This window comes from Cavia porcellus, unplaced genomic scaffold, assembly GCF_034190915.1.
Source record: "Cavia porcellus strain 051 isolate PalLab524CR breed Dunkin Hartley unplaced genomic scaffold, mCavPor4.1 scaffold_6, whole genome shotgun sequence".
NCBI lineage: Eukaryota > Metazoa > Chordata > Mammalia > Rodentia > Caviidae > Cavia > Cavia porcellus.
In genome coordinates, this window is record NW_026947489.1 from 91,066,937 (window position 1) to 91,094,538 (window position 27,602).

General features: G+C 52.6%; 3 protein-coding genes and 1 long non-coding RNA gene across 7 annotated transcripts in view; 1 reads left to right on the top strand and 3 right to left on the bottom strand.

Moving 5' to 3' along the window:
- Skap1 (src kinase associated phosphoprotein 1) overlaps positions 1-19,792 on the top strand; it is a 222,539-nt gene extending 202,747 nt beyond the window's left edge. For both annotated transcript variants that reach the window (XM_063251430.1, XM_063251432.1), the window contains 2 exons: positions 10,892-11,000; positions 11,250-19,792. In XM_063251430.1, coding sequence (XP_063107500.1) covers positions 10,892-10,993 — 102 coding nt within the window. In that variant the 3' untranslated portion in view covers positions 10,994-11,000; positions 11,250-19,792. The remainder of the gene's footprint in view (positions 1-10,891; positions 11,001-11,249) is intronic.
- Pnpo (pyridoxamine 5'-phosphate oxidase) overlaps positions 1-27,602 on the bottom strand; it is a 235,028-nt gene that overhangs the window by 95,615 nt on the left and 111,811 nt on the right. The window lies entirely within an intron of this gene.
- Positions 2,784-3,820, bottom strand: LOC134476544 (uncharacterized). The gene is made up of 2 exons (XR_010048319.1): positions 3,688-3,820; positions 2,784-3,037 (listed from the first exon to the last, which is right to left on the bottom strand). It is a non-coding gene; the product is annotated as an uncharacterized LOC134476544 (long non-coding RNA).
- Positions 18,842-27,217, bottom strand: Snx11 (sorting nexin 11). Of its 2 annotated transcripts, XM_063251433.1 has the most exons (9): positions 27,067-27,217; positions 24,888-24,947; positions 24,146-24,224; positions 23,697-23,751; positions 22,916-23,002; positions 22,739-22,839; positions 22,218-22,313; positions 21,861-22,073; positions 18,842-20,544 (listed from the first exon to the last, which is right to left on the bottom strand). In XM_063251433.1, exons 4-9 carry the CDS (start codon positions 23,718-23,720, stop codon positions 20,271-20,273), a joined length of 795 nt encoding a protein of 264 aa, XP_063107503.1. In that variant the 5' UTR covers positions 23,721-23,751; positions 24,146-24,224; positions 24,888-24,947; positions 27,067-27,217; the 3' UTR covers positions 18,842-20,270. The 2 variants fall into 2 exon arrangements, with proteins under 2 accessions (XP_063107503.1, XP_003467105.1); XM_003467057.5 differs by lacking the exon at positions 24,146-24,224 and having other exon boundaries at positions 27,067-27,216.

The following is a 27,602-nucleotide window of genomic DNA, read 5'->3' on the forward strand; positions in this document are numbered from 1 at the left end:
ACGGCCCCGCCGGGAGGCCATCGAGGCAGGAGGACGGGGCTGGGGTTTGGGGTCAGGCGGAAGGCAGCGGTCACACACCGGTCAAATTCAGTGGGGCCATTCCTTTCCCCAGACAGGAACCAATCGTCTAGAACAAACCCTGGCAGCCTCATTCCTGCAGGTAATTTTTATAAATGAGGGGACACCCATTCCAGGAGAGGACAAAGGGGAGAGGGGTTCCTGTGTACGCGCCTGTGTGTGCAGACACATGTGTAAAGCTGCTAACAGGCCCTCGGCCACAGCCCTGGCCATGGTGAGAAAAGCCATCCTTTCAAAGGGAAATACGGCATTTTCCTCTACCTCCTTGTTGCTAAACTATGGCCCCAGGCCGGACCAGTGGCTTTACACACACACACACACACCTCGGTCAGGTGGAAAAGTCTTGCACCAGATAATGAAAGAGAAGACCCGAACAAAAATGTTTACCTAGAACCCCAGCAGGCAGCCGTCACAGGGCTGGTTTCATTCTCAGAATTGCCCAGCGCTCTTCAAACTCCAGTGTGAAAAAAAAGAAAAAAAATCAGCCATTTATTTTGCAGTGAATTTATAACAAATGCTGTTAAAGGCTTCGTCTTTTGACAGAGGTAATAATAAATTCACTCTTAAAGACGGTAGTTTAATTCCTTATACCTCCAATACTGTACAGAATAAACCATATTCATCATGGAGTAATTTTTTACCACATAAATCTTTAAAACTAACTGGTGGAGGCTGTTGGGACTGAAATATTGTGAATTTATTAGATATGCCCATGTAGTATTGGATTCAGAGGTTTCCATTCGAATACATTACGGGGAAAATTTGTGTCTTTAACTGTGACATTCCCCGGTCCCCGCCAACAGTACTCTAACACGGCTTCCCAGAGTCAGCCACACGTTTATTAGACAAAGATTTAGTAATAAACTCCTCACTAATCTGCCAAAGAGGCTGGGTGACATTTCAGTGAGAAGCCCTATTTAAAAGGAGTCACAAAAGCTTTGTTTCTGTGTAATTATCTTCGGGAAAGGAACCCAGCCTAGCCCAGAGCTCTTTTGCCAACATATGTTTTTTGAGTTTTTTTTTTCTCTCTCTCTCTCTCTCTTTTAATTCTTTTTCAGTTTCTTGATATTATATGGATGTGGCCCTCCAACCAAACTCGAAAAATAAGGAAGCAAATCGTGGCCTTGTTGCAGAGATGCATAGCAGTGATTTCCATGCAGGTTACAGGGTTTGCTACGGGCTGAGGGCACAGGAATCTGTAGACATTCACAGATGTGGGGTATTTAAGGCTAAGCAAAAGCCCCTCTTTCTTGTCAGACTACAAATAACGGGTTTCAGGAAACTTACCATTTAAAAATTTTCCTCTTAACGTGACACATTCAGGATACAATTAAGTCCTCAGATTTGAGCAAAAAACCTTTTACTCTGTTGTCTTAAATATTGAGTGAAAAATCTACGCCTGGTACGTGGGAAGGTTCTGAACTTTTCCTCCTAATGTTCTACCAAGTGACATTTAAATGAACCAATTGACTAAATCAAACTGCATCTTCAGTTTCATTACGGAAACAGTAATACAGCTAAAATGGGAAAACATGTGGGGGGGTTCTTTTTTTTTTAATGCAGAAATGTATATCTTTTTTAGCAAAGAGTCAGGATGGTTTCTCTGTTCCTGTACTCCGATTCTCTGTTGGAATAGATTCTGATACTAAAAACTTCCGTGGAGTATTTTAAACTTGACATTTCTTTTTCAATAAAATGAAATCTAGTAGGTTTCTAACTGTTAAAACAAAACAGAAGACTGTCCTGGCTGTGCAAGAGCGCAGCCACCAGAACGATTGTTAAAAGACCAAACCTGCTGGAAAGATAAGCCTAATCCCAGCAATTAATATTCAGCGCCTCTCACTCCAGCGGGGCGGGCCAGTCCTTTCTTTGTGATGTAGCTCACGAGCTGAGCGCGTTGGTAACCAGACTCCCAGCTCCTCTTTGAGCATGAAGATTAAGGATCCCCCCCCCAAAAAAAAGAAAGAAGCAGGAAAAAAAAACCCAGCAACAACAACAATCCTACTCCATCTGTAAATGAACTAACATTGTGCTTTTATAGCTATTTGCTTTCTAAAACTAAGGAACGAAACCAAAATTACTGGGTGGCTAAGTAACACTTTAATTCTGAATTCATTTACGCTGTAACTATGTGGCTGTCACAAACCGTAATGCAGTATTTAATTAAAATAAGAGAAAGGCATCTAGATGGGTCCTGGGGTGGCTGTCGCCCAGTGATAGCGCAGGCATCCGTGTTTATTTAGGAAAGGGCAGATTCAAAGGTGCAGAAGGGTGAACATTTGAAACTTGGGTTTTTAGAAAGACTCCTTTTTATCCACCCTCCCATGTTTTTGAATTTCTTCTCCTCCTCATCCTCCTCTTCCTCTTCCTCCTCCTCCTCCTTCCAGTTTGTTGGGTGGGCGATTGTTCTCCTAATAACACCTCAACTGTGGTCTCTGAGGGCCAAACTTGGCTGTGGACAGCAAACCTTCCCCAGCTCCTGTGCTCCCCCTGGCTCCTTTCTCCATGTCCATGAACACCCGTCAGAGTTCACACACTTGCTTGCACAACTCGGTGGCTGTCCGCACACGGATCACACACGTGCAGCACTTGCCCCCCACGCCCCTGCCCCATCCGTCCCCCACTCCCATACCTGTCCCATCCACCTCCCTGTCTGCAGAATTGTTTCCGATTTATAAATAATGAACAGACAGGAGAGATGATCGAAACATTCAAATTGTTATTTTTCACTGTACACAAACAGGCTGCTCTGGCAAGGCGTGGCCGGTTCCTGGAAAAGCCATGCCGTCTCCATCCCAGCAGCCCGCTCCCGTCTTTCCTGTTCCAACTCTTGTGCTTGCACAGTCCAAGATTGGACCACATTCCTTAGTGATACCAGGCTCTTGTGTTCACTCTTCCTGATGCTTATTTTTCCCACAGGGACAGACTTTTGTGGTCCCCTGACCTCCATCAGATAACCCTAGAATTATAAAGCAGAAATCATTGCAATCACCTCTGTAAAGAAAAAAGAAAAAAAAAAAAAAAAAAGACCTTGCGGTCGCATCCTAAAAATACTCCGATAATGCTATCATCAGAGCTCGCCCCAGCCTGCAGCTGGGGTCTTTTAGAGAGAGAATTTCTCCCTCATACTTGTAATTATTTATTCCCTTTCACAGGTCACATAAAAAGTTAATTTCAATCGCTGCTAATTTCCGTCCAACAAGAATGCGGTACTTTAAACCACCCAAAATAATTGGATTCAAAACAAATTTAGGAAATTGAGTGTGTTAGAAAGCAAATAAAAATATCCTTTCGGTGAGGAGGAGGGTGAGAGCAGTAAAAGGCCCTTCCTCCCTCCCTGCCTTTTCCCTTCTTTCCCCTTCACAACTTCGCTATTAAAGTTGCACCTACAGCTAGAAGTTTGTCCGTGAAAAATGGTCATTTTGTTTCTCTGCTCAAAGAATGTTATTAAAATGCTAATTTAAAAGAAAAAGGAGTTAAATATCTAGCAATGGTGCATTCTAATTGCAACCGTAATGAGCTCCCTAAATGTGCCTGCCCCCACACCCGGAGCATAAACAGCAGTAAACAGATCATTAGTGCGGCGTTCATTTATTCTGGCGACCTTACCATGACCCCACCGAGGGTAGGGTGAAAAGCAGGTGGATCTGGCTGTGACACCCCCTAGAGGGATCCAGGAAATGAAGCTATAAGCGGTTGCCGTGGAAACGCCCGTGTGTGGAGATGATGTAACACACGGGCCGGCTGCAGCGCTCCGCAACTGGGACGCCGCCTTTCCCTCGCCAGAACCATCTTGAGGATTAAATTATTCATTTATTTAATTCACAAAGCCAAAGGAATCCTAATTTTCTGGGTGATGCGTGCAAGGCTTCTCCCATTCGTCTAGGGTCTGGAAGGGAGCGACTTGTTATCCTCTCTGACTCCGACACCCACCCCAACCTCCTGCACCCCAGCACCCCACAAAGAGCCCAGTCACAGCCAGGCGGGCAAAGGGGACACCCACCCGGCCTCTGGATTTAAAAGGGAAAATCAGGAGTTTGAGGCTACAGTGAAATGAGAAACAGCGGCCTTTCCGGCGGAGCAGACAGACTTGTGCTGCACTGGGTGGCTTTGTTCAGGCCAGAGCAGGACGAGATGGAGCGGGGACCCCAAAGCCCCGGGTGTCAGAGAGAGAGGGAGAGGTCCCAGGCCCACATAAGCAAGTCTCATGCTTGCAAGGTGCAAGAGAAAGACAGAGGAGAGAGAAAGAGAGGCTGCTCACCCCTCCCATGTCCAATCGAGATTAATAAAAATAATTCTTAGAAGAATGGCTCCATTCTCTCCTAGCCTGTTTTGCACCAAACAACCTCAATAACCTTACGGCAACAGTAGAATAACTTTTCGCATTCCGCTGCTTTTTTTTTTTTTTTTTAAAGGAAGTGAGGGTGGGAAACAATCTCTGGAAATTATTTTAAAATAAAAAATCTCCCGGCCCGCGCACCCGGCCCCCTCCGCGTGGCACTCTGGATGAACCTGTGATGTTGTAGCGATGGCTTGAAGTGCGGTGGGGAGGTGATTTAGGGGAATATTAAAGGCAGCGCGGAGATTCAAGGCGCCTCTCTCAGGGAGATCGGGAGAAATACGCGGCACAGATGGGCCGAGCAGATTAAACATTTCCCTCGCATTGTTTCCAAATTGTGTTGTGGCGCCCGAGGCTGGTGCCGCGGTCAGAGCACAGCCGAGCGAGGCAGGGCTGCGCGCGGAATACATATTAATCGGCGGCTCCTGCAGCCCGGGTCGGCGCCTCGCGTCCCGCAGCCCGCGCTTGGCCCCAGGCTCCCTCCCAGCTGCAGGCTGCCCCGCGCCCTCTGCCCTCTCCTCTCCAGGGCAAGCAGGAGCTGAGCGCTGCCTTCCTGCCTCCAGCCGTGCTCACAGGCTCACTCCATTCCCTCCCGGCCGCTCGCACGCTTGCACGCCCATGCTGCTCCCCCACTGCACACCTGTCTGTGCACAGGCTCTGCACGCTTTGGGCGGAGTCGCTCCACACTCACCCCCTGGGCACACCCCTGAGCTTCGCACCCAAGTGGCCTCTGCCCCTCTGTCTGGGGACCCGTTCCTCTTCTCCGGCAAGGCAGGGTGTGGCCCTGGGCCCCTCGAGCCCTTTTCCTGGCCACCCCAGTCTTCCGGGGGCCACCTTTCTTCCTCTGGCATATCTTCCCCCACTTCCGGGCCCCCCATCTCAGGTTAGCAGTTTCCTTGAGAGGAAACCATAAATGAAACTGGATCAATGGAGGCCCATTTAATGATTCATTTTTATTATGATTTATAGACCAAAACTCTGAATCACAGAAAAGGAGAAGATAATTGCCAAGAACTTAAAGCCCAGGATAAAACAGCCTGGAGAGGCCGCACGGGTTCCAGCCCTCCCCTGCAGCTAGCGCACCCACCACCTGGCTGGGCCTTCCCTGTCCCCGCTCTGGAAAATGGGTCCTGTTCACCCTTGTGACCATCTTCTGCTCCCAGCCTTGTTTCCCCAGAAGCAGAAGGGTCCTTGACCCAGAGGTTTTGGCTTGTTCACTGACCATATCCTGAGAAAACACTAAGTTTCCCAGGCTGATCCAAGGTATGAGTTGATCCAAAGTAGATGTGAGGATTTACTGGGCCAGCCATAGCTATGGTGGTTCACACCCGTCATCCCAGCACGCAGGAGACTGAGGCAGGAGGATCACAGTGAATTTGAGGCCAGCCCAGGCTTCAAGGTAAATTCAAGGCCAGGCTGGGCTGTATAGGGAGACCCTGTCTCAAAAATATAAAACCAAGGGGCTGGGGGTTTAGCTCAGCGGCATAAGCACCTGCCTTGCAAGCAGGCGGTCGTGAGTTCGATCCCTGGTACCGATAAAAAGGAAAAAAACAAAAACAAAACAAAACAAAAAATAAATAAAACCAAGAAAAAGAGAATCTACTCAGAAACTTCTGTGTCCTGTCTGTACTAATAATGTGTGATGCCTTGAACACCAATAAGAGAAATAGGCAATCATAAACCAATACTTGCGTGACTGATCGGCGATTCCCATGTATATATCAGAGTGCATTGATCTTTTCTGTTCGAGGCTGATGTATGGTCCTCAGGAAGAGGGATTCTCTTGTTTACAATGCTGATGTTGTGAACTTTGGTGGTTGTTGTTTTCTGGGACTCTTGTTCCATGGAAGCTTGAGAATCCTGTCAGTGTGGAAGAGGAGGGTTCTCAGGGACACTGGGCATGGTATGGACCCAGAGGAATGGACACTAGGAAAAGGCACCACAGTGTTAAAGAGAACAGCACTTGGGCTGGGGATTTAGCTCAGCAGCCTAGTGCCTGCCTGGCAAGTGTAAGGTCCTGAGTTCAAGTCCCAGTACCAGAGAGAAAGAGAGAGAGAGAGAGAGAGAGAGAGAGAGAACAGTGCTTTACACAGGATAAGCAAGCTCAGTTGGGCCATAGGGTGAGCAGGCTGTAGGTGAAGGGCTTAAGACAAGGAACCCAGTAGAACATGTCCGTCATCCCAGCAATCAGGAGGCTGAGGCAGGAGGATTGCTAGGGGCTTGAGGCCAGCCTGGGCTACACAGCAAGACTGCCTCAAAAATCAAAACAAACAAACCCAAAAACTGGGAATGATAGGAGGAATGCGGACCAGTGATTCCCTTGCTGTGCCCTTTGTTATATAAAGGGGCAGGAGGCGTCCACATTGGGACGAAGTACAGATTCGCCCACAGAGACCACTGGACTTTCCCCCACTGGTGGGGGAGTTTCTGGGGGGCTCATCGACCCTGTGAAAATCAGGTGAAAAGTCTGGGCCTCACCCCAGGGACAAGGCCCAGGCCACCTCTCATGCCCCTTTGGGGCGGGCACCCGAGCTGAGCCCAGCCGGGCCTGGGGTGCCCGCTCCCTGCCCTGGCACACGGTGACTCCCTTTGGCAGGAACAGCCTAAGAATCACTGAGGCTGGAAATTGGATTCTCCGCCCAGAATGAGAGGGTCATTCCGGGATGGTCCGCTCCTCCAGGGGGGCCGCAGAGCGGCCCTGCAAATAGGGCCAGCGGGGAGGAGAGAGATTGCCATGCAGCAATGGGGGGCGGGCACTTAATTTCTTCCAAGGCTTATGATGGGCGCCTGCTGCTGTCTCCATCCCGCCCCTGACACCTATCACAGGGGCTCGGGACCCAGTGACAGGAGGAGGCTGAGGAGGGCCGTGACCCTAAACAGCGATGGGAAACCGCTGGAGGCCGAGTCACGCTGCGCATCTGGCTGCGCGTCCTGCCTGGCGTCGGGGCCATACTGCTTTTTGTTTATAGAATTTGCTGGGGGTTTTTTTATGGCAGGTTTGGTAGGATTTTTTTTCCATGTGAATGGAGTTGAGCGGCATAAATCCTTCATCCAGCTGTGTGCAGCACCCGCACAAACGTGTCTGATTGTTTCTGTCCCTTGCTTCACTCAGGTTCCGCTCCTCCAGGACAGCGGCGTCCACCATCCCACAGTGGACTCCAAAAGCTGACTTTCGTTTTTGAAGCTTTGTGTGTCGGGGAAGGGTTCGAGGAGGTGGGGCACGGTCAGTGCCAGAAAAGATGTTTAATCAAACCTAGAAATATTTATGATGCAAACAAACCTCACACACTGTACTTGAGGACTCTGCGGCAAGAAGAAGCACTGATAGGCAGGATTTTGTTGGGTTGTTTTTTGGTTTTTGTTTTTTTTTTTTTTTGTCTTTTTCGTTTTTATCGGTACCAGGGATCGAACTCACGACTGCCTGCGTGCAAGGCAGGCACTTATGCCGCTGAGCTAAATCCCCAGCCCCTTTGTTGGGGTTTTTTATTAATAACTTTTTAATCCCAGCACTGGGGAGGCTGAGGCAGGAAGATTGCCATGAGTTTAAGACCACCCTGAGCTACATAGTGAGCTCAAGGCCAGCCTGAACTCCATGCTGAGACCCCATCTCCATAGAAGCCAAAAACTAAAAAAAATAACTTTCTAGATTCTTATCTAAAGCATCTTCAGGTAAAAATTCTGTGTCATTAAACTTTTAAGGGTTCAGGAGCAGGGACTGCACATAACTGAGCGTTGTCACTCGGAGATGCTTGTCCCCCCAACTTGCAAGGTAGAAAAATACCCATGCTGCGGATTGCAGGTCATCTGGGAGCCTCTCAGTATTTTTCCAGTTTTTCCAAACATCTGGGCAAAGAGAAGTTGGGGCTGTACGGAAAACACTGATCCCAGAAATTCAGTACTCTCTGCCATCCATGAACTGAAACCCAAGAATCAGCAACTTAATGAAAATGCGGTAAATTATCACCTCTAGACAAGAGTAGAGTTCACTGAGAGATGGGGTCTGCCTGGCTGAGCCGGGGCTCTCCACTTTAATGGTTTAATAAAAATTAGCATAATTAACGAACATCTGTATGATCCAGAGCGGTGCAATTTGGCACTTGAAAACGAGGGCTTGAACGTGATTGCTGCGAGTTTAATGTTGTTTTAATTCTTTTTGGCACCGCACAGTGAAATAAACGTTTGGCGGGGAGAGTTCTCGGCCGGATCTCATTTGCATTCTTCTCCCTTTGATTATGAGCGATCGCGGACTCCCCAGCAATTCATCAAAGCAGAAATTATTTTAAAAGACCTCGTGGTGTTCAGACTGGGCGAGAGCGCTGCGTGGGGCGGGGGGGTGGGGAAGGAGGCGAAATTTTCCATTCATGCATTTAAACCTCGGCCACCCGCTCGGCCTCTATCCGGGGCTGGAGGCGCTCGGCTGCCTGACAGCTCCAACTGCTCGTCCTCTGCGCACTTCTGCCCACTCTTGTGCTTTGCAGGCCGGAGAAGAGCTGATTGCAGTTGTTCCGGTTCTCACCAGTGTGGCATGACCACTACCTCTGCAGCCAGCAGGTCACAGTGCCCCTCCAACAGGAGCAGGTAGCCCACTGGGCCTCATGTTCTATCGGAGTTGGCAGGGAGCCCCTGCCTGAGGCCTGGTCCCCGCTCCTGGCATTACCACTCCAGGGGCCAAGGATGTTAAGGCAAGGCAGGGAGAGGGTCCTGAAGCCTTCCCTGAGCCCCTGCAGGTAATAAAGGTGGCAGTGCCCGTTCCCCTCCAGTGGGAGGCCACACCCCACATCTGCCCAATGGCTTCCAGCAAAAGACATCAGACAAACCCATGGTGGTGCCTGTGATCCCAGCACTTGGGAGGCTGAGGCGGGAGGATCCATAGGAGTTCAATCCCAGTCTGAGCTATAGAGTTCAAGGCCAGACTGAACTGCATAGTGAGACCCTGTTTCAAAAATGACAGTAATATAACTTGTACTAAGAGGAGCTTTACAATGGCCTGATAGGCATAGACTGGTGAGTGGCATGGGCTGAGGGATTCTGGGTAATTTCCCATAAGGCAGTTCAAACTGTAGGACAGAGTGGCCAGAGGGAGGAAAAATTATGAGAGTGCCCAGTGTAGGAAAAGGTAGTGGACACTTGGGCGGTTTTGTTGTTGTTGCTCAGGGTTTTATTTTTGGAGTACTGGGTATTGAATGCTGGCTTCCACACCGAGCCACATCCCTGCCCTTCTTATTTTTTATCTTGAGACAGGTTCTAACAAAATTGTCCAGGTGGAAATGGAACTGGCAGTCCTCCTGCCTCAGCCTCAAGTGTGCTGAGATTACAAGCATGTGCCACCACCGCACCTGGCTGCTTTTGGTTTCTTAACATCAATATTTAAAAGGCAGTTAGTTCCCTAGTTTTAAAAAGATCAGCCCAGCTGTGTCACTTCCTAGGGCATTTGAGACTTCCTGGTAGCCAGAGAGCACCAGGTGGTCTCCCCAAAGGGAAGTTGATCATTTCCTGCTGCCACCAGTTGGTCGCCAGGGAGCACCCTGGAGTCAGCCGGGCAGAGCCATACTGCTCTGCTGAATCTAAACTCCCAGGCCAGGGCGGCCTGCGTTTGCGCCCAGCCCCCCCTGGCAAGAGGCAGGCACACTGGGGCTGGTTCCCAGCCGCAGCTAAGAGCTCAGCAGCACATAAAGCTGCCTGGGTCCGGCCTGGGACTTCCTGTCTAGGGCCTGGTGCCCAGCAAAGGGCAGGAGACGCACTGTGGCTGGGCCTCAGCACAGTGAGCCCTGAGCCGGCGCTGCCTGCTGCCACCATCAGAGAGCGGCCCGGAGCAGGTTCTGGAGAGGGAACAACTTGGGCATTGAGATCTGAAGGCTGCTTGGGAGCAAAACTCAAGAAGCAGAGAAGGGAGATAGAGGCCAGAAAAGCAATGGAAGCATCATGGTGGAGCACACCTGTGACCCCAGCACTGCGGAGGCGGAGGCGGAGGCGGAGGCGGAGGCAGGAGGAGTGCCAGGAGTTCAAGGCCAACCTGGGCTCCATGGCAAGGCCCTGTCTCAAGAAAATAAAGCTGATTAATCAATTTTAAAAACACTTTGGGATCTTTAATGGCATCAGATTTCCTGTTTCTATATAGATGGAATGAAGGAGAAATGGACATTGTGTTTTGTTTTGTTTTATTTTGTTTTGTTTGTTTGCTTTGCTTTGCTTGAGCCAGGATCTGACTCTGTAGCCCAGGCTGGCCTCAAACTCATGGCAAGCCTCCTGCCTCAGCCTCCCGAGTGCTAGGATGACAGGTGTGTGCCACCACACCCATCGGACATGTTTGCTTTCCTCCTTTAGACGATTTTCTCGTCCTGAATAATCCAAGGCATGCTAGGAGTTCACACTGCTGTTCCAGCCTCAGCCCTTCCAGCAGAGTGGCCTGGGCCGTCGCTCTCAGGGTCCCCAGAAGCAGCACAAACTCCAATGTGTTCCCTCCCGCTTTTGCAGGAATACAACATGTATGGCTGGTGGGTCGGAGAGCTGAACAGCCTGGTGGGGATCGTGCCCAAGGAGTATCTCACCGCTGCCTTCGATGTGGAGGACAGATGAGACCCAGGTACCAGAGCCTCCCACCGTCAATGAACTGCCCTTACCCAAGGGGGGTCTGCGTTGTGTTCTGAGGCAGCATCTTGCTCCGCAGTTCAGGCCAGCCTCAAACTCACTATGTGGCCCAGGCTGGCCTCTAACTTGCAATGGTGCTCCTGCCTCAGCCTCCCCAGTGCTGGGGTTAAAAGCATGCACCACCACGCCTGGCACATGCGCGCATTTTGAGTTGTGAAAGCCTATGTGTGTATTTTCCCCGCAGGATGGAGACTCAGACTATCAAGAATTTGGCCTAGACCCCTCTTCTCTGCAGACATCAAGTCCCAGCAGCCGGGTGGAGACCGAGGGAGGAGATGCAGCCCCGCCCCTGCCCCCCCCACGCCCCCCCAGCCTGTCCCCGCCCCCTCCGCCTCCCCGCGGGCTCCCTGGTGTGCAAAGCGCAAATAAACTCCAGATGTGGTTCACCTGCCGCCTTGTGCACAGGAGATCCTCAGTGTCGCGATGCCACTGTCCCCACCCCCAGCGGAGCGGGCAGGGACGGCCAGAGGGATGCAAAAGCCAGGAGAGAAGGTGCCTTGCGGGTGGCCACCAAGACCCAGTCAGCTCGGAGCCCGGGTCTGCCAGCCGCCGCAGGCTTCTCGCCTTGCTCTGCTCAGCTGCTTGCTTTTCATCATCTTCTGCTTTGTTTGTTTGTTTGTTTGTTTGTTTGCCTGTCTGTTTTTGGAGACAGGGTCACTCTAGGTAGCCCAGGCTGGCCTTAAACTCACAGCAATCCTCCTGCCTCAGCCTCCTGAGTGCCGGGATGACAGGTGTGTGCCAGCACTCTGGGCTTTTCCTTTTCTCTACCGCATCTCCCCACGACAGAGCCAGGCGCCAGGCCCGCATCAGCACGCTGGAGAGCTCCCCAGCCCGGCCCTAACCATGCCGCATGTGCCCGTCAGTCTGTACCAAGGCCCAGAGAGGGGCTGAGGAGGTCCTCTGAGGCGGGCTCCCTGGCACAGGGCGTGCTCTTTCTTGTCCCTGCACCCAGCACTTAGGTTATCTATGAACTGCAAAAGCGGCAAAGTAGTGATTAAAACATACACTGTAGCCGGCGTGGTGGCGCGTTCCTGCAATCCCAGCACTTGGGAGGCTGAGGCAGGAGGATCTTTGCAAATTCAAGACCAGCCTGGGCTACAAAGTGAGCTCAAGGCCAGTCTGGACTGCATTGCTAGACCTTGTCTCAAAAAGACCAAAAAACAAAACAAAACAAAACACTATAGCCCGCATTGGTGAATGCCTGTGGTCCCAGCATTCAGGAGGCTGAGGTAGGTGGATCACTGAGAATTCCAAGCCAGTGAGTATACTCTCCTTGGTGAGTCACTAGGTAAATAGGAAGATGAAAAGGTTTAGTACGTGTAGGGTACTTGGCACAATGCCTGGCATGTATGCAGTGTGCACTCAGTACGGTTAGCAGTCAGGCAGTGACCTAACTGCATGAGAAACTTGGAGAAGGTCCCGAGCAGCCACAGGGATGTTATTACTGACACTTCCTAGTAAGGGCAGTCCTGGAGGGTTGGAAGCCTGAAGCAGGCCTATTGTGGCCCTTCGGGAGGCTGAGGCAGGAGGATCACTGTGAGTTTTTGGTCAGCCTGAGCTACATAGCAAGACCCTGTCTCCAAAACAAACAAAAAGGTAAGAAACTGAAACCGTTTGGGTCTGGGAGAGAAAACTTGGGATCTGCAATGAAAGGGAGCACAGGGGACGGTCACCTTCCGTGACCACCACCTGTGTTAAAGGAGAAGCCACCACTAGGTGGCAGCACAGGAGCAGGGGAACAGATGAGCGCCAATTGCCCCGCTCCTCCAACACCTGAGCACCAACCCCGGCCCACAGGCGGGGACGAGGGTGTCCTTCCAGTGTGATCAGAGGAGGGGCACGCGAGACCCCAACCTGTCCCGGGGAGCCCCGAGGGACTGCGGCGGAAGGGCAGGGAGGCCAGGACACCTCCGCGCCGCTGCCCCAAACCAGTCTTCACTACGGCTCAGCTCAACACGAGCCTCCAGCCGCAGTGCCCAGGGCATCACGGTCCCTTGGTACGCGTGGACCACAGGGAAAGACCGTTTGCCACACTGCAAAGGCCCTGGGCATCTTACCCTGCAGAGCTTGGGCCTGGCCAGCTGTTAAGAAAAAGTAGATGGGCCCCAATGACCTAAGCAAAGGGATGCCTAGGAAGCCGGTCAGGGGCTGTTCCCGCTCTTTCCAACGTTTTGGTTTTGGTTTTGGTTTTCTGAGACTTTTCAGATAGGGTCTCCCTAGGTAGCCCAGGGTGGCCTTGAACTCATGGCAAGCCTCGTGCCTCAGCCTCCCAAGTGCTGGGATGACAGGTGTGCACCACCACTGTTCCTTTGAGAGATTTTCTGATCAGAAGACCTCACCCGGAGCCTTGACCTCAGGTTGTGCTGCCCTAACCAGCTAGTCTGCAAAAGACGAAAACAAAGGATGGAAGAGGTTGTGACTAATTGGCCGAGATCACACAAAATATCATGGGGAGGAGGAAACGAGAAAGCCCTGGGAATTCTTCATCAGTCGCTTTGCTTGGTTGACTCGCCTGAGTTCCACTGCTGTTAGCAGCTCTGGGGGGCCAGCTGCAAGGCCCCCAAGTTCCATGCCAGTTCCCAGCATCACCTTCAAAAGCAGTCTGAGTTCAGCACGCGGGTCATCCCAGCACTCAGGAGGCTGAGGCAGGAGGATCGCCTCGTGTTAGGCCAGCCTGGGCTACATAACTACCTGGCGAGACCCTGTCTCAGAAAACCAAAACCACTTTGAGAAAGATGGCGCTGATTTTGAGAAAGAAAGGAAAATCAGGAAACAAACATCTGTCCTTTCTCATCTCAAGAGTAAAGCTCTCAGATACCAGGGACAGCGGTATCCTCTTTGGCTTAAGAAAATGAAACGGGAAAAAGCCCTTCCCGCAGGGCCCTTCGGGGAGCAGCTTGGAAGATAAATCCCGAGAGTCGCTGATTTGTGAATTCCCACAGCGCCAGGCAAACCTCAGGGCTGGCTGTGCAGACGGCAGCGTCTATGCGGAAGTTCAGCGGCTTCACAGCCTGCTGACTCGGGCTCATTTTCTAGTGTGTGGGCTCCCAGGCCCGCTCCTCCCCTCCCCTCGTCTCCGGCCCCTCTGGAATTTACGGACTGTGGCTCCAGGAGCCTGAAACTCACAGTGAGGAAGAGATTTCTGTTTTCCAAGAGATTGAGATTATTCCCCTGATTTCCCCATCAAAAACTAACTGTTCCCCAAATCTGCTATTTTTCTCCTTAGGGTGAACCAATGGCCTGGACAGGGGTAAGGACACACAGGTTTTAAGACGTAGCCTCTTTTGCATAAAAACCTTTTCCAAGCGGCTGCAAATAACAGAATGATGTCCAGAGAAATTGAGGTAACACAGGGTGCCTGTCATCCCAACACTCGGGAGACTGAGGCAGGAGAACTGCTGTGACTTTGAGACCAGCCTGGGCTGCATAGTGAGCTCAACATCAGTCTGAACTATGGAGCGAGATCTTGTCTCAAAAAACCAGAAAACAGAATTCCTGCCCCCACAGGCCTGCTCTCTAGGAATCACCTTGCCGGTTGGCCTTTTGCTGCCATTCGGCTGCTCCAGGAGCTGTGAAGGGCCGGCCCACTGATGGCAGCTGTGTGTGCTTGGCTCCCTCCTGAGGTCCCTCAGGGCCAGGGTATTGCCACCACCTGGTGCAGTGCTACCGGCAGAAACACTGCAGTGGCTCTGGACCTGACAGGAAGCAGCTGGCCCCTCTCGTCCCATCTGAGAACGACAGACCGGCCACCAGCCTGGCCCTCACTTGTGCCAGGGACACTGGGGTGGCTCACTCTAGCCACCACTCTCCAGGGCCAGCACTTTGCATCTGGATTCTTTTATTTTCTTTTGGGCTTTTGATATAAGAGAGAGCTTCACTAAATAGCTCAGGCAGGCCTTGATCTTGCAATCCTCCTGCCTCAGCCTCCATCCAGAGTGCTGGGATCATAGGCGTGTGCCACAGTGCCTGGCTGCATCTGAAGATTTGAGATGATTTTTTCATCGCATCCAAGCTAGGGGTCCGGCGGGGGCAGCACTGGAAGAGCTGAGCATTTTGTTCTCACATCACTGACAGTTTGAGCCAGAAAAGTCTACTTTGTGCAGCAGGGTGCTGGGGAGCGTTTCCACAGGCAGTCCTGGTCCCTGCCCCACCCCCTGATCCCAGTTAGGAGGACAGAGGTGTTTCTAGACCTTGCAAAAGTGTTCCTAGGGGCCAAGCCTCCTCCGACTGAGATCTACCTGCCCCGGCATTGAGCACGAGCTCAGAGCTTCCCTGCTCCCTGGAAGCTTGCACCCCCTTCACAGAAGCCAGCTAGAGGCTGCAGGCCAGGCCCGGGAAGATGCGGCACACAGGACCCTCGAGTGCTTCCAGGCCTGAACCTCAGGGATCCGATCGTGCATATGCTGGGCCGCACATCTGTCACCCCTAGGATCGCAAGTTCAAGGCACACTGAAGGCCGGCCTGAGCTACGTAGCCAGATCCCATCTCAAAGAAATAAAAGAACCCCCCAAATTAACACAAAACAGCCCAACCCCATGGTCTTGGAGGAGGTGGGGACAGGATGAAGGGCCCTGGGCTCTGTCACATCCACTTGCTCAGGCGGCAGGGACAGAGTCAGCCTGGTGCCAGCCTCGGCCCCGCGAAGCTACTTCCCCCGGGTCTGCGGCACAGGCACCTGGAAGGGTTATTAGCAGGATTGGAACTCGTCCCTCTGCTGGGACCGGCTCATAATTACACTCATTTTCCATCAGCAGCGCCTCTGTGCTCCCAGCCTCATCTCTCAAGGAGGAGCGGGCGGCCTTAAAGGGCCAGCACCCCAGGAGCAGATGCACCCTAACTGGCAAGGTGTGTCCAACACTACAGCTCCCAGGCGGGCCAGCTGAACCACCACTGCCACCGGACCTTCTGCTGAGGACCCAGCTCCCATGCCCACATGGCTGCCAGGGCGAGGGGCACTCGGGGCTAGGGTAGCAGGGAAGGAGCTGGCGGATCTTCCAATCTGTGGTTCAGCAGGGAAGAAAGAAGGCCAGATTGTGTTGCAGCACAGGAAATCTGGGCCCGGGGCTTCCCTTCATCTGAAGGTTACAGAAGCATCTGTGTTCCTGCCAGCCTGAGAGAGAAACCCTATAAACTTCCCCAGGAAAGGGACCTTGTGGCAGCGTAGGCGTGTAATCCTAGCCCTCAGGAGGCTGAGGAAGGAGGATCACTGGGAGTTCAAGGCCAGCCTGGGCTACATAACAAGACTGCATGTCAGAAAAGAAGAAAAACAGACGTGTTTATTGGACCTTGAGGTTTGGAGTCTCCAGCATTCTTGCTCTCCATCCAGGCAGAACTGTTTCTCTCTCGAGGTCGTTTCTCTGAGATGTTAGCTATGGTTCCTAGCGCCCGGCTGGTCAGCTGGGTGCACAGGGGTCTTCAAAGCAGTTCCTTAGTGAGCAGCGATAAAGGGCAAAGGAGGGGCTTCAAAGTGAGTTGGGCTAGGTGCAGTGCAATCCCAGCTACTCAGGAGGCTGAGGCAGGCGGGTCCTGAGTTCCAGGCCAAACTGGGCAACTGAGAAGCTGTCTCGATATTTTTAGAAAGGACTGGGGTTGTAGCTCAGTGGTTGAACTTTTGACCAGAAGGGTCAAGGCCCTGGGCTGCATCCCCAGGAGCACACAAAACCAAAACCATTAAAAAGTTAAGGAAATCTTCCAGAGAGGTGGGAAAGCTGACATCCGCCCCGGGTTCAGAGGCCACATGGCTCTGCAGCACCACATCCTGGGGCGGGGAGCGCGGGCTCATTGATTCAGCATCCCCTGGGGGCACTCAGATGGACTGGCTGCCCCCACCGCCCTCGGAAGGCAGCCCTGGGGCTGACGCACTTCCGGTTCTATTGTAAAGCCCCTGGAACTCTTGGGCTCATTGACCACGCTCCACCCACCTCAAGTTGTTAAAAATATTCAGCAAACCCTGTGTGGTGGCACAGGCTTTACCTCCCAGCACTCAGGGAGGCTAAGGCAGGCGGATCCTTGGGAGTTGGGGCCAGCGTGGGCTACACAGCAAGACCTTGTCTCAAAAAAAAAAAAAAGTAGCTAACTTAGTGTGTACAGCACGATGGCTGAAAGGTCCCCATTTCCCCGCAAGGAAAGCCATCTGGTAGAGAAGGAGATGCCGTTATCTAAGGACGCAGCAATGGAGAAACTAAGGATCTCAGAGTGAGATCTTCTTCCAGGGAACAACCCTGAAAACCACTGCAGGGGATTTTTTTTGTTGTTGTTGTTCTTGAGAGTAATGGTGGGCTTAACTTTAAAGAAAAAAAAAAGGTTTTAAGGAAAATAATTTCTCAGCGGTTAAGTACCCCTGTCATGCAAATATACTCTGATCACCTAAAGATATGCTTTGTTTTTGTTTTATTGAAATAAATTCTTCCTATTTAGCCCAAGCTGGCCTGAAACTCCCAGTGATCCTCCTGCCTCAGTCTCCCCAGTGCTGGAATTACAGGTGTGCACCCCCACACCTGGCCTCTCAATTAAAAAACAAGGTAAAACCTGCCTACCCCCCTCACCTGGCACTGAGGTCAGATAAAATGCGTACAAAGTTACTCTTCTTATGTAAGAAAGCCAAAGCTTCCCCTAAAAACACACACACCCTTCACCAAATAACACCCCACACACTCCCAGGCTCCACTACCTCGCCTCAGTAACAGAGGACAAGTCTTAGGCCATAGGAATAGCTGTTGGGAGAGAGATGGGGAGGTCAGGCGTGTCGGGGCAGGCCTGTGACCCCAGGACTAATGAGGCTGAGGCAGGAGGGTTGCTGTGAGCTGCAGGCCAACTAGAGAGACCCTGTCTCAGAGAAAGAAGGGTGGCTTAAGCAACCGTCCAGGCTCTTCAAAAACCACTACCTAGGCTCAAAATGTTTTCATCCTGTAACACAGCTGGGTGGGCCCATCCCGCGGGGGGAACCCCCCCCCCCCGGGCCTGAACACGTTGGTGGGGTACTGCGCGGGGTTCTTAGCTGAGCAGAGCCTCAGCACGGCACCGGGACTGCTGGCGACCGTTAGGAAAAAGCTGGGCGTCAGGGAAATTTGCAGCCGCCCTGCTGCCGGGCGCGGGCGCGGTGGAGCGAAGCGGCGAGCGCGCTGCTGCGCTGGCGGAGTGAGGAACCGCCGCGGACCACCCCTGGCTCCCTGTCTGGAAGTTTCGAGATCAGAGAGCTGCGCACAGCTGGGTTCACAGCTGCACCATTTGGAGCCCCGGGCTCATTAATATTCATGAGCCGCCCCCACCAATCGGCGGCCGGATGCCATTAGCCGAGCATCTGTCGCCTTCGCGCGGGCTGCCGCCCCCTCCGAAATGAACTTCCTTTGACGTTTTGGATTTGCCACTGTGGATTTTCCAGCCTCGCCTTGCTCTGCTGCATCAGATGGAGAGGCCCAGGGGAGGTGGGCAGGAGCGAGGGGTGGGCGCCAGCCCCGGGTCCCCATCTGCCTGTTGACAAACTTTATTTCCCGTGCAGCACCTGGCCCTGCCAGGCAACCAGGCTGCAGGGCGACAGGGCAGGTAAATTACACTTAACAAGGTTGTGGCTCCGAGAAGGCAGCATGCCCAGGTGGCACAGGGCAGCCACACTGCCTGCTTCTGAGGTTTCATTCCCATGCTGGGAAACTCAGGATTTGCCCAGCATAGTGGTGCAGAGTCGTGGTCGCCACAGCACTCAGGAGGCTGAGGCAGAAGGATCACTGGGAGGTCTTGGGCCAGCCGGGACTACACTGGCCAGACAGGAATCACAACAACTGGATTTTATCCTTGCGTTTTATTTCAAGCCAAAGCCCCTCAATTCTGAACTGAGGCACCACCACAAAGGCTGGGAGTGACAAAGGCTCGGTCACAGACAGGATGGCTTTGGGGCACAGGCCTGGGGCCAGGCAGAGGGCCTCACTATCCCTTGTCCCAACCCCCAGGCTGCTCTTCCAGAGCCTGGGGCAGCACCTGCTGGACCAAACAGGTGGCCTCCTGGCCACACCTCAGCCTCCAAAGCCCTGGGGACAGGGAGCTACTGCTACAGAGGAAGAAAAGGGTTTGGAACAGAAAGGCCACTCTGGCCCCACAGAGAAAAGAACCACGCTCCTCCAGGACAAAGCCCCCAGCACCTGCCCCTCCCTCCAGCCAAGACCACCACGTCCCTCGCCAGAGGCACAGAGCTGTCAGACTCCCGGGCCCACTCAGCTGGCTGAGGTCTTGGGAGCCACAGAAGCCACAGCCACAGGCGTTACGGTGCCTGGCCGGCTTGGCGGTGTGACCAAGGACAAGGGAGGCGTGGGACGTGGCCACGCTCTGGGCAAGGAAATGGGCAGGAGCCCAGGGGCCCGAAACACAGTGCTCACACAGGAGGGTCGCAGGTTGCCGGGCAGCTTGGGCAGCTCAAGACAGTTGGTTCCAAATAAAAATAAGGGGGAGGGGTGCAGTGGGGCAGCCCTAGGTGCAGCACACAGGATGCAGAAAAGGAAGGAAGGAAGGAAGGAAGGAAGGAAGGAAGGAAGGAAGGAAGGAAGGAAGAAGGAAAGGCAAGGCAAGGGAAAGGAGAGAGAGAGAGGAGCCAGGTGTGGTGGTGCGTATCTGTCATCCCAGCACTCCAGAGGCTAAGGCAGGAGGATGGCCATAGGTTCAAGACCAGGCTGGGCTACATAGTGAGACCCTGTCTCAAAAAAAAAAAAAAAAAAAAAAAGAAAAGAAAAAGAAAAAGAACAGAACAGAGAAACCAGCCAAGAAGGGAATACAACCCACGAGCACTGCTGCTGGCAGTGTTTGACACGGCCGTTGATCCCCAAAGCCAGTCACCTGGGGCTGTAACAGCCACACACCACTCAGCTCCCCTGAGACTAAATCCAGGCTCCTGTTCAGAGTCCCTGGCCCTGCATGTAACTTAGCAACAGCTGCATAACACCTGTTCTATGGAGGAGTCAAAAGCATCTCCACCGACCTCTGTGCACCCAGCCTAACGTGCCCACCCTGTCCCCACCCCACTGGACCCAGTGTCCTGCCTGCATCTTCTTTTTCCTATGGGGGGAAGCTATGACAGGGTCTTGCTGTGTAGTCTAGGCTGGCCTTGAACTGGCAGTGACCGTCCTGCCTCAGCCTCTTGAGTGCTGGGATGACAGGCCTGTACCACCACGCCCTGCTCATTCTGACTGTTTAAAGTAGAGCCCAGAGCTCAAAGCAGACCTCAGTTTCCCCACACTGCGTCCATCTGGCCAGCGTCCAAAGGCACCACACAGTCACCTCCCGCAGCTGACCCTGCAGGCTGGAAAGCAGAGGGTCCCTCATCAGGCCCTGTGCAGTCACAGGATGACCGGGGTGAGGAGGGCGGCAGCGCAGGGCTCTCCAGGGAAGGCGCCTCGGAGTCCACCACAGGGGCCCACACTGCCACGTGGTCCTGCTCAGCACTGGGGGGCGGTGAGGGCGAGCCCCTCTTCCCCGACCTCGGCAGAAAGCAGCAACTGGAGAGGGGAGAGGAAAGAAGCGGCTCATCAGATGGTAGAGATGGATAGGCAGACAGTCACACGGACAGCCACTCAACACGGGGCATCCACGCTGTGGACTCCCACGAGGCTGCAAAGGCACCGAGCATGGAGGAAGCTTCATCCAGACGGATGCACTTGGGAAACGCCATGCTGGCTAGACACGGTGGTGCACGCCAGTGAGTGAGCATTTGGGAGGCTGAAGCAGGAGGGTCCTTGTGACTTCAGGACCAGCCTGGGTTACAAAGTGAGACCCTCTCTTAAAAGACCCCAACACATCCTGAAAAAATCAACAACAACATTACACTAGCCAGACATGATAGTCCCTGTCCCTAACCCCAGCAATCTAGAAGGCTGAGGCAGGAAGATTGCAAATTTAAACCTAGCCTGGGCAACTTAGTGAAACCCTCCCTCAAAATGAAAAAAAACATAAAAGACTGGGCCACGTAGCTCAGTGTGAAGGTGCGGGTTCAATTCCCAGTACCACCATCAATACACAAATGTGAAAAAAGCCAGAACACAACCACATCTCTCTTCTGTTCTGCTTATTTTTTATTTTTCCAAGGCAGGGTCTCAGTGCAAAGCTCAGGCTGCCCTTGAACTCACTATGTAGCCCATGCTGCTCTCAAACTCATGGTGATCCTCCCACCTCAGCCTCCCAAGTGCTGGGATGACGGGGTGCACCACTGCACCCAGCTCAATCAGGTATCCTGGGTGTGTGAAATGTCTAAGGTCACCAGAGGGGAGTAGAGAAGCACTCTCTCAGCACAGGGCTTCTTTTGATGTTGGATTTTTGCAGCGCTTAGAACTCTGTCCAGAGCCTCACCAAGGCAGTCATGTGCACCACCACTGAGTTTACCCCCAGGCCTTTTCAATTTGGCACAGGGTCTCTCTAAGTTCCCCAGACTGGCCTTGACCTCGAATTCCTCCTGCCTCAGCTTCCCAAGTAGCTGGGATCACAGGCAAGCCCCAAAGTGCCTGGCCAGCTTTCTTTCTTTAGAATATGTACGTGTTCAAAAAACAAAGAACAGCCAGGCGTGGTGGCGCACGCTTGCAATCCCAGCACCTGGGAGGCTGAGGCAGGAGGGTTGCACAAAGGGGTTCAAGGGCAGCTTGGGCTACATGCTAATATCCTGTCTCAGGAAAAAAAAGAGAAAACCAGGAAGTGAGAGAAAGCCTTCTTCCCTTTCTCTCATTTAGAATGCAGGAACCCGAACTCAGAGAACAAAGCCTTCCTCAAAGCCCCCCTGCTGAGACCCTACTTCCCCTAACAGTGACCACAGAGTACTCTTTACCTGTTGGGCTGATCGCCTTGGGCCCGGCAGGCTGCGCCTGGCCTCTCCTCCTGGGCCCAGCCACAGTTGGACATGGCATAGTGCAGGATGGCTTCAGCAGCTGTGGTGGGGCTTCGGCCCTGCACGCAGGCTTCTATCTCGGGCACCGAGAGCTGGCTTTGCAGGAAGAGGTGCAGCTGGCTGTCCGACAGGAGGACCACGCTCTGCAAGACCCTGGGGTGACACAGGGACCACGGCCAGGGGCATCATCACAGGAAATCCAAGGAGCTGAGGGCCCCCAGAAGCAGAACAGGTTTGGTATCCCAGGGCACCTGCGTCACCCCACGCCCACCCTGCAGCCCCCGGCTGTCCGCTCACTTCTCCAGGAAGTGCTGCAGGCCCTGGCGTCGCTTCTCAATGAACTCATCTGAGCTGCCGAAGAAGGGGGCCTTCCCGGGAAGTTCGGGCACAGGGCTGTGAAGTCACAGTGGGACAGCCAGGTGTCACAGCCAGTGTCACATCTGGGACAGCCACGCCAGCCCCGATCAAGGAAGTGTCCTGAAGAAATGGCCAACCCACGCAGCTCTCTTTAAAGGGGGAGAAGCCAGGCGTGGTAGTGCACGCCTGTCATCCCAGCGCTCAGGAGGCTGAGGCAGGAGGGTCGCCGTGAGTTTAAGACCAGCCTGGGCTACATAGTGAGACCAGAAGGACCAGGGTTGTGGGGGCAGGGACGGAGAGGGAGAAAGGGGCCAAGCAGGCAGGGAGGGAGAAAGGGAAGAAAAAAGGAAGGAAGGGGCCTTTCTCTTTCTCAATGCCTGGTGAGTTGCGAGCTGATCTGCCGGAGCTGCACCTCCAGCACCCGCCAACTGGAGAAGCGTGAGGGACCAGGAGCAACTCACACCAGGCCTGCATTCCTCTGCAGCTGCTTCCTCAGCCACACGAACTCCCGGTAGCGGCGCCGCACACAGGAAGTCTTTGCCGTGAAGGCCTTGCTGTTTGTCTGCAGAGAGGCAGTGCAGGGGGTTAGGTGAGGACCACCTAAGGCCCCCCATGCCCCATGCCCCAAGCCTGCTCACATGGAGGAAAATCTTATAGTCCACGTAGGAGTTCCAGGAGCCCGCATTCTGCACGCGGGGGTCTTGAACGCGCACTGTGATCACCTCCTGTGGGGGAGAAACGGCCCTCAGTGGGCAGTGGAGGACCCAACCCTCCTACCCAGCCCCAACTTTTCTGCATTTCTTTGTTCATTAGATCCAACGCTATTTTCCAAGCACCTGCCTCTTGTCAAGCCCTGTGCTGAGCCCTGGGGAGGAAGAGGCAGCATCACAAGAGACAAAAATCTCTGCCCCAAGTCTACATTCCAACCTACACCTCTGTAATCCTAGCACTTAGGAGGCTGAGGCAGGAGGACTGCCACAAGCTAGGCCAGGTTAGGCTACTACTGGGTTCCAAGCCAGCCTGAACTACACAGCAAAACTCTATGTATCTCCTGCCAGGCTGATGCTGCGTGCCTGTAAGCCCAGCACCCGGGAGGCTGAGGCAGGCCAGCCTGGGCTACATAAGTGAGTTCAAGGCCAGCCTGCACTATACAGGGAGACCTTGTTTAAAAAAGAAGAAAAAAAGACCTTATCTCCAAAAAAAAAACCCAAAACAGAACAAAACGAAACAAAAAAGGAGCATCCCTTCCCCAAAATGTCACTGCTATTGCTTTCTTCCTTTGGGCTTCCTGTGGCGTTTGTCAGGGCCACCAAAGTGTGACCAGGAACAGCAACCCTGCCCCGTTTTCTGTGCCCGAATGTGTCTTCTCTCTGTGCCTCCCCCCCGCCATACCCAGTCGTGCCCCAGGACCAACCTCACCTCCTGCTCCTGGTTCTCTGACATCCTACACCCACAGCCGGCTGCAAGAAGGCATCTGACAGGGACAGAGCACACAGGGCAAGATGGTTACTCCTCTGCCTCTGCCCTTTCAATCTCTGCCCGGGCAAAACCCTCAAAGTTCCTAACAGACACCCCCCGGGGAAACCCAGGTAATATATATAAGGTATTTTTTGTGGTCATGTGTAAAACTTAAAGAGGAACCAAAAAATGAAAACTCCAACACACATAGCACCCTACAGTAGTTCAGTGCAAAGGTAAAGTCGTGAGAGATTTGACTTTGTCCTCAGATTACTCCTGAGATGCTCTCCAAGACCACCTCCACCCAAAACGCGCTGTGGGCCACAGGGAGCATGCCTGAGGCAGCCAGAAAGGCAGGTTGGGTTGTGACATGTGACATGTTTGCTTTAGCTGGGCTTAGTGTGGCATACCTGTCATCACAGCACTCAGGAGGCTGAGGCAGGAGGATCGCTGTGAGTTTGAGACCATCCTAGGCTACATAGTGAGACTCTGTCTCAAAAAAATAAAACATCCTTGCTGTAAGGATGGATGCGGGAGCTACCCCAAATGGTAGGCACTGGGAGCAAAGCTTTGTAAACGAGCCTAATAGCGCCCCCTCCTGGCCATGTTGAGAGAAAACCAAACGTACAAAAACCAAGGTGGGCAGGGGGCTCTTTGTCTTCCTAAGCCACCATCGCCTCTTGACAGGTGGATCAGAGAGGGGAGCACTCCAGGGAGCATCTGAGAGGATGCTCCTCGGGTGGAGGCTCCCTGATTGAACCTGTTCCCTGGCACTGCAGGCGAGCGATGTAATCACTTCCTTGTGCTACACGCCATCCGCTGTGTCCCAGCCCCACGCCTGCAGCTGCGCAGGTCGGCTCAGGACGCATTTGCTCCTTTGCAAAGATTCATTAAAGCCTAAGCCCTGATGTCCCCCAGTGTGGCCGTTTACATGCAGAGCGACATCGCCCACTCCAACAAGGGGACCGTGAAGGCTGCAGCTCAGGGTTCCTGGAGTCCAAAGGGGCCCATGATGTCACCTTCTGTTAAAATACAGCACTAATCTTGTCATTCCTAAAACCACTCCCACAGCACCCACCCTGGCTGCTGCTCCGTCCCCTTCCCCTCTCTTAAGAGCGGAACAATAAGGTTTAATTTCCCTTTCCAATTTACCTTGAAATAAAAACAGACTTCAGCCAGTAAGGACTGCCAACGAATGATCTGGGCCAGCTCCTGGGAACACAAGACCCGCGCTCAGCTCCCCCGCCCAGCGCCATCCACACACCCACTTGCTGTTATAGTCCCACAATTAATTTTAAACACATTCTCTTATTAGTTCTGCCTTACCATTAGAAGACAGTGTAATGAGCTTCCCTCTATTTTATGTTTTGCTAACACAAGGCGAACGTCTCAAAAAAAAAAAAAAAAAAAAAAAAAGGAGGAACTCATTTACAGCGTGAAATTAGCAGAGCAAACAGCTTTTGTAATTCTTTCCAATATACCAAAAGGTCTCTCTGCAGACAGACACTGCACACAGAGACAAGGCGACATGGCAGGTGACAAAATTGGGCTGCATCTGGAGTGAACCCGAGGTTTTGCAATTTCAGTGCCACACTGGACAGGATTCTTGCTGACAGTCTCCCCTGAACCCACAATATTCCGGAGATAAGCAGTCCAGGCGCTATGACCAGGAAGAGCAGACAAATCTCCTTGGATTTAAAAAAAAAAAAAGTTTTTCTCTCTTCTCTTTTCAAGCATTTGGTAAACTGTCAGCTCAGGAACAGAGAACTAAACATTCTGAGAAGTCTTTCTACAAAAGTAATAATCGGAACAATGATATCTTCCAGGAAACTGCAGTCACCCACACCGTCAGTGGAGTTTCTATCTTCTGCATCCAGAAAACTTTGCAAAATTCAGGACCGTAAGTCAGTAGCAAAGCTCACGCTACCTCTGGTCAGGAGAACAATCTGGACAGGGTCCTGTATCATCTCCTTGTGATAGTTCTTCCCTTTAAGCCCTTTATCACTTAGGAACAAATATCTATATACTAGACGTTTTTTTAAAAGGCTCGGCACATATCTGTAACCCCAGCATTCTGGGAAGCTTGCAACAATAAGATCAAAAGTTCGAGCCCAACTTGAGGAAGTAAGATTGACCCTGTCTCAAACTAAAAAGCAGTGAGCTGGGGATAAAGCTCAGTGAGACAGTCCTGTGTTCAATTCCCAGCACAAAATAAGTAAAAGTATACAAGAGCCCCTGAGATGTAGTATGCTGAAATCTGACTTTAAAGGGAACTGAGAAACTTTTGGTTGTAACTTTCATTTGAAACAGGGACAAATATAGAAATCCACAGTGAAGGTAATAATTTCTAGCAACTACTATTCGCCACCCCCTTCCTTCCCACAGACATTTCCCAGAAGAAAATAAGGCCCAGGAGGTTCTTTAGCGGTATCATTTCAGCAGCATACAAAGACAGTCAGAAACCACTTACCTTCCACAATTTACAGGGCGATATTTGCTCAGCCCTTTTGATCACAAGTGAGGTGTCATTTATTTTTTCTCCACCTATACTAGCACCAATAGCGCTGAGAGAGAACTCAGCTGTTTGCTGTTTACAGCATAGGTTAGTTTTTAAGACTTTTCAAAATCTTAAACAAATTCAGCCAGGAAGGGGCGTGGCCCTGTGAGCACGGCATTCTGGGAGGGCTGGCGAGAGGATGACAAGTTCGGGTCCAGCCTGGGGTACTTAGCGCCTCGGCGAGACGCTGTTTCAAAAGACAACCAGGTCTGGGGACGTGGCTTAGGGCAAAGGCTGAATTCGATGCTCAGTATGAAAACAAACGCCCACAGAGGGTAGAGAAATTCCCTGTCTGGCCAAGCTGTGTGATTTCAACCACTCAACGCTGTTTCATGTTTGTTTGTTTGTTTTAATTCGTCTGCAACCCGCTCCTCTTTCCATTCGGAAGGTAACAAAGGCTCTCACAAACAAACCAGCACGTCTGCTGTGGGCGCGTACAATATTCGCCATTGCCTAAAACCTAGTTGTTTCGGAAAATTTAACCAAACTCTAACTACAGCCACTCATCTCCACTGTTCTTAACGAGCTGGGAGCCCTCGTAGCCATCCTTAGCCCTTTCCCGATAGAGACTGAGAGTGGGAAGAAAAGATCCCTCACACGAAGTAAACTGGAAAGCCAGGTTTTCTCTCGAGGGTCTCCTGCAAGCCCTCAACTTCATCACAAGTGTAAGACAGCCCCTTCCCTAGGGTGTCAAGTGAGGCCATCACTCAGGTGCCCAAGACCCCTCGCCCGTGAGCAGCCGGAGTCCCCGCAGTCCCGCCCACGCCCACTTACCTAAGAGCAGCGCCTATTTCCCCCAGGACACCACCTTAAACCAGAATCAAGGTTTCCCCTTCCGGGTGAGTCGCCAGCGCCCCAGTGCACGACGGGAGACGGTTCCCGGACAGCCAATCAACGCCACCTTGGAGGCCCCGCCCCCGAAAACTCCGGTTTTCAGTGGCTACGAGTTCCGGGAGGCGTGGCTATCCCCCGCCCAAGCTGAGGCAGGAGAAGAGCTGGAGTCTTCACTAACACTCAGCGCGGGAGAGTGGGAGCGGATCGGGTTGGGGGCGGATAAGATGCTGACGTCCAATCCAGAGCCGTGTCGCCTGCCCGCCGCCGGAGTGCAGCCAATCAGAGTCCGGGGGACGTCTTTCAGCGCTTGTGAGTGGGTCCCAGCCACAGAAGTTGTTGTTGTTGGTCAGGTCCGCTGAAGGCGGTGTGTGATACCTAGGTTCGTGAGAGCAACGCCCACATTCCTAGAGCCTCACTAAATCCCTAGAGAACCCCACTTTGAACCTCGTAAGTTGCAGTTCCCCAGCGGAGCTCGG

Excerpts from the sequence above, each read along its gene's own strand:
- Snx11 (XM_063251433.1), bottom strand. The coding sequence starts at position 23,720 with ATGTCAGAGAACCAGGAGCAGGAG. Across the intron at positions 22,840-22,915 it reads ACTATAAGATTTTCCTCCAT|ACAAACAGCAAGGCCTTCAC; the intron begins GTGAGCAGGCTT and ends GCCTCTCTGCAG. Across the intron at positions 22,314-22,738 it reads CAGAGGAATGCAGGCCTGGT|CCCTGTGCCCGAACTTCCCG; the intron begins GTGAGTTGCTCC and ends GTGACTTCACAG.